Here is a 5,000-nt window from a genome sequence, read left to right as displayed (position 1 = left end):
GCAGACTCTTCCTAGCCTTGACATTTCATTGGTAAAGAGAATTCTCAGGTGAAGGGACTTCCCTCTTCCGATGCAGGTCTGTAACTTTTCTGCAATTTAAAGTTTTAGAAAATCCTTACCTCAAGAATTTGGAGGTTAAGTGACATGCCCGTGGATCAGAAACAAGACATCAACCCAGATCTTTCTCCCTTGAAGGCTAACTCTCTATACAGTAACTATGCCATGCTATTTCTCTATATGGTTTAGAAGGCTAGGGAAATGTGTAATACCTTTTATTAAGATATCCATTCAGGTTCTGATAAAGTTTTCTTGTTGAAAGGGCAGGAGGGATGCCTCCCTAATTATGTGGAAAATCCACTCATGAGAAACACCTCCTTTTCTGATAGTGTTGAATAAATGAAGAGTGACCCTATTTCCAAGGCTTAAAGATCTCTTGGCAAACTTAATTAGTTTAATTAAGGTCTCCAACTTAATTAGGTCTCTGAAACTTGAACTCAGACAGCTATCGAACTTTGGTACAAGGCATCAGTGTCAACTTTTGTCTTTGATATTTTTACGACCAAAACGTGTTGTTCTCAGAACACCTTCATCTCCAGCGATTACCCTGATCCAAAAGGGGCCAGGTTTGAATTAAAAAAAATTAAAAAAACAGAAATTTCTTCTGTACAAGGCGTTGATGATGGCAGACATGGGCGCAAAATGGAATTACCTGACCCAGCTGACTGGGACCCAGTGAGAGTCTTTGCTCAGCTTCTCTAAGATCCCTTTGAGTTCATTGTATGTACTCTGGAGATCTTCATTCACCAAGACTGCGTCCACCAAGTGGCCATAATGCTGGTCTATGAAGGATGCTGAGGAGAGCATCTCCTGTTGCTCCTCACTCTGTGAAGGAAGGAGCCATTATGGCAAAACAGGCAAGAAACCATAATAACGATTACTGCTAGCATCTACATAGTACTTTAATGCTTTACCATTACCTAACTTTATCCTCACAACCCTGAGAAATAGGTGCCATTAATCCCATTGTACAGCTGAAGAAACTGAGGCAGACAGAGGTTAAGGGACTTGTCCAGGGTCAGACAGCAAAAAAGGTAGCTGAGGCCAGACCTGAACTCAGGTCTTCATGATTCCCAGACTGTTGCACCACCTAGCACCGCTAGAGACTGGAAAACCTACCACACAAAGGCTGCAAAGACTCAGAGCCAGACAGTGTTCCCTCCTAATTTTTAAGTTTTAAGTAGACTACTGTGCTACTTGAACAGCAGGTCTTTGAGGACCTCTCACCCTCAGTTTCCTTTATAAAGTGTTGGAGCAGATGATTTCTGAGGTTCCTTCAAGCCCTAGAAGAGATGAATATGACTAAGCTTGAGAATCCATGAACAGAGATTAGTGTTGTAATCATAATAGCAATAATAATGACAAAAACTCACTAAGTTTCTTAACCCGAATTAGGTACAGTTAGTCCACTAGCATTAAGTGCCTACTTAATATAGCCAGGCACCGTGCTAAATGATACAATTCAGACTCTAAGGTCAGTGGGAAACTGTCAGAACCAACTTAGAGCAAGTCTTTGACTTTTAGACCTCCTTTATTAAAAAAGCTACTTGCCTCTCAAGTCCTGTCCCCCCATCCCACCACCCCATCTTTGCCATTTTACAGATGAGGAAAGTGAGAAACAGAGAGAGAGTTTGTCACTTGCTGAAGGTCACACAGGTAATATCGGTAGAAAAATAAATATCTGAAGGGTGAACTAATTCAAAGCAGTTGAACACATTAGTACTTATGCATTTATGGTAAAATCTCGCCCCCTCCCTTTTGTAGGGCAACAGCTGCCTGGTAGACAGAAAAGAATTTCACAGCTCTCATGGGTTCAATTCAATTATTTATGCATATGACATCTACATATGCAGCCTTAGTCTCTCTGCTGAGCTCTAGTCCCACTTCACCATTTCAAAATGAATGTTCCATTGACATCTCAAACTCAACACAACTGAAACAGAACTCATTACTGAAAAAAAAAATCCTTTTTCTGAGCTTCCCTATTACCGAGGAGGGCATCACCATCATTCTAATTACCTCAATGTCATCCTGGACTCCTCCCTTTCTGTCCCGCAAATCCAATCAGTTTCCAAATCTTGTCATTTTTATCTCCTCATTATGTCCCCTTCTCTCCATGTACACAGCCATCACCTTACCTCCTACCCTCATCACTTCTCACCTGGAATATTACAAATAGCCTTCTATGGAGACTCCCTGCCTCAAGTCTCTCCCCATTCCAATCTATCTTCCACACAATCACCCCAATGAATTTCCTAATTCCTAATTCACCTTTTGACTCAATAAACTCCATTGGCTTCCCTGTTCCTTCTAAGATCAAATGTAAACTCTGCTTGGCATTCCAACAGTGTCTAGTGTTCTTACATATTACTCCCCTCCTCACACTCTACAATGCAGCCATATTGGCCTATTTCCTGTTCTTCACACACAATGCTTCTTTGCTGTGGCTATTGTGCTTGTCAAGAATGTTCTACCTCTCAGAATCCCTGATTTCCTTCAAGACTGAGCCCAAGTACTACCTTTTTGCAAGATACCTTTCCTGGTCCCTCCCACTAGTGAATTTTGTATGCATCTTAGCTATGGAACAGGATGTAGGAGACCCACTGCCCACTGGCGGGGAGGGAATTCTCCTATATTTATCAACTTGAACCCTTGGAGAGCTGTAAAACAGTGACTAAGAGGTTAGACTCCATGCCATCTGGAGGGAAAAGAAGTTATCTTGCAAGAGTAGTAGTGAGAACCAAAAGAAGAAAGTCGAAGCAAGGATGAGAGCAAGAGGCCAACAGGTCAGTTAGATGGAACAACTATGTCAGACTAGGTACTGATGAGAGTTGGGGTATCCTCTTCCTGATGCTTGCCTTCATTTTTGAAGAGGACCAATGACATCACAGGTGATGCCTTGACTTCTGCATGAATTAGATTTTTTTAATTATTATTTTTAAGGCAATTGGGGTTAAGTGACTTGCCCAGGGTCACACAGCTAGTAAGTGTCAAGTGTTTGGTCTGAGGCTGGATTTGAACTCAGGTCCTCCTGACTTCAGGGCCGGTGCTCTATCCACTATTCACTGTGCCACCTAACTGCCCCTTATGAATTGGATTTAAGTAAGGCAGAGCTGCACAAAGTTGTCAGCCTCACTCTTTCTTCCAGAGTCACCTAAGTCCAGTAGCAGGACAAAAATCAAGGCAATGGGTGATGGCCTGGGATGCAGTGAATGACCCTGGTGTCTTTGATGTCTGACCAAGCTCTAAGTGCTCCATAGTGCCTATTTCAGCTGCCTTCATGGTCACCTATTTCAGATGCCCTTCAAGACTGCATGGCTGCAAATTATTCTCATCTGCCCATTCTGCCAGGGGGGAGTCTTGCTTGGGGTAGACATCCCGCTAACTCACCAACAGGTTTGAGCCCTGTTGGTTACCCTCAACCTGGGTTAGCCCATCTGCCAAGATGGTTTACTGTGGTGTGGCCACTCCTCATGCTACAACTTCTTGAAGAAATGAACCATACTGGGATTAGCAGAACAAATCAACTAGGGAAAGGAAGCTGAGATATTAAGACAAAGACTGTAGGGAAATATGCAGAGGTAATATGGAAAAGGTGGAAAGTAGCTAAAGCAGTTCATGTTACCAAGAACAGAACTGGTGAATCAGGACTTTCCCATCCTTTGCCTCATTCATATTCTCTCCAGGGAGAGAACTGAACTTGTTTCCCAATCCCTGTTTCTAAAGAGTTTGTTTTGCTTCCTCTTTTGTGGTTTCTCTGAGATAAAGTGGTTAACCACTGAATTGCTGATGTGTATGTGCATGTGTTGTGTGTGTCCCTGCTCAATTCTGGCAGAGGAAGAGGTAACAGGTGGTAAAGTATCCAGGAGAGAAATGGATAGATTTTTTTTGTAACTGTCAGGACTTTCCCAAAATGGGGGCTCAGAGCTGTACAGCAGAAAGAATGACTGATTCATGTTTTTACAGCTTCTCAAAAGCAGAGAAAGAGAAGATGGATCCAAGCCAGATCTAGACTCAGTTTCCTCACCTGTAAAATGGTAACAACTACCTCACAGGATTGTTGAGATATTCAAATGAGATCATCTATATATGTCCCTCTGAACCTTTCTCTTGTAATAAATCAAGTTATTACTCATATCATATGGAGTTTTAATTATTGCTCAGCTTAAAAGTGCTGCATAAAAGTCAATTATCACCATTACTAGAACTGTACAGCTCCTGACTTGTAACAGCACTCCGACCACAGATCTAAAGAGGAATTATGAAAAATTACATTGCATTTACTCTGAATTTTGTATTTTCTTATAATTGTACATCTTGTCTCCCCCCCCCCAAAAAAATGATAAGCTCCTTTTGAGCAGGGGTTGGTTTTTGAGTTTTGAGTTTAGGGTTATGGTTTTGGTCTCTGCATCTATCTCCAGAGCCCAGCACAGGGCTTAACAGTAGATGCATAGCAAATGAGTATTATTGATTTTTTAGAAAGGATGATCAAATCTCTTCAATGAGAATTCTGCCAAAGCATTAGGCTTTTCAGGCAAGGTTATATTAGCATCTGGCCAGAACAGGGATTTGAGCCAAATAAAGCAAAGGGGAGAGAACACAGGATGTAGCTGTGTCTAAACCCCATCCCTCTTATTTATTGCCTAAAGAACCTCAAATGAGTCAGTCCCACCCTCTGGTCATTAGTTTCTTTCTTTGTAAAATGAAGGACTTGGGCTAAATGATCTCCTCTCCAGTTCTGATTCCAGGATTCCAGGAATATTGCTTCAATCTGCAGCATCCTTTGATGCTGTAGACTGTTTTAGAAGACAGAGAACTTTATTCTGGTCCAAGCTGGATGTGGCGGGGAGAGGGAGAGAGAGGGGAAGAAGGGAAGGGGGAGGGAGAAAGGAGAAAGAGAGAGAGAAGAGAGAGAGGAGAGAAAGAGGAGAGAGAGAAAGGGA

The 5,000-nt window shown here is 42.2% G+C and overlaps 1 protein-coding gene across 1 annotated transcript in view; it reads right to left on the bottom strand.

Moving 5' to 3' along the window:
- The window catches only part of MPP3 (membrane palmitoylated protein 3), a 42,266-nt gene that overhangs the window by 984 nt on the left and 36,282 nt on the right, over nucleotides 1-5,000 (bottom strand). The window contains exon 19 of the mRNA XM_027870506.1: nucleotides 1-882. This exon is cut by the window's left edge and continues 984 nt beyond it. Within this exon, the coding sequence (XP_027726307.1) occupies nucleotides 706-882 (177 nt within the window). The 3' untranslated portion in view covers nucleotides 1-705. The remainder of the gene's footprint in view (nucleotides 883-5,000) is intronic.

The sequence above is a fragment of the Vombatus ursinus genome, unplaced genomic scaffold (genome assembly GCF_900497805.2).
Source record: "Vombatus ursinus unplaced genomic scaffold, bare-nosed wombat genome assembly UNPS02014797.1, whole genome shotgun sequence".
In the NCBI taxonomy this organism is placed as follows: Eukaryota; Metazoa; Chordata; class Mammalia; order Diprotodontia; family Vombatidae; genus Vombatus; species Vombatus ursinus.
This window is presented reverse-complemented; position numbering and strand designations above follow the sequence as displayed.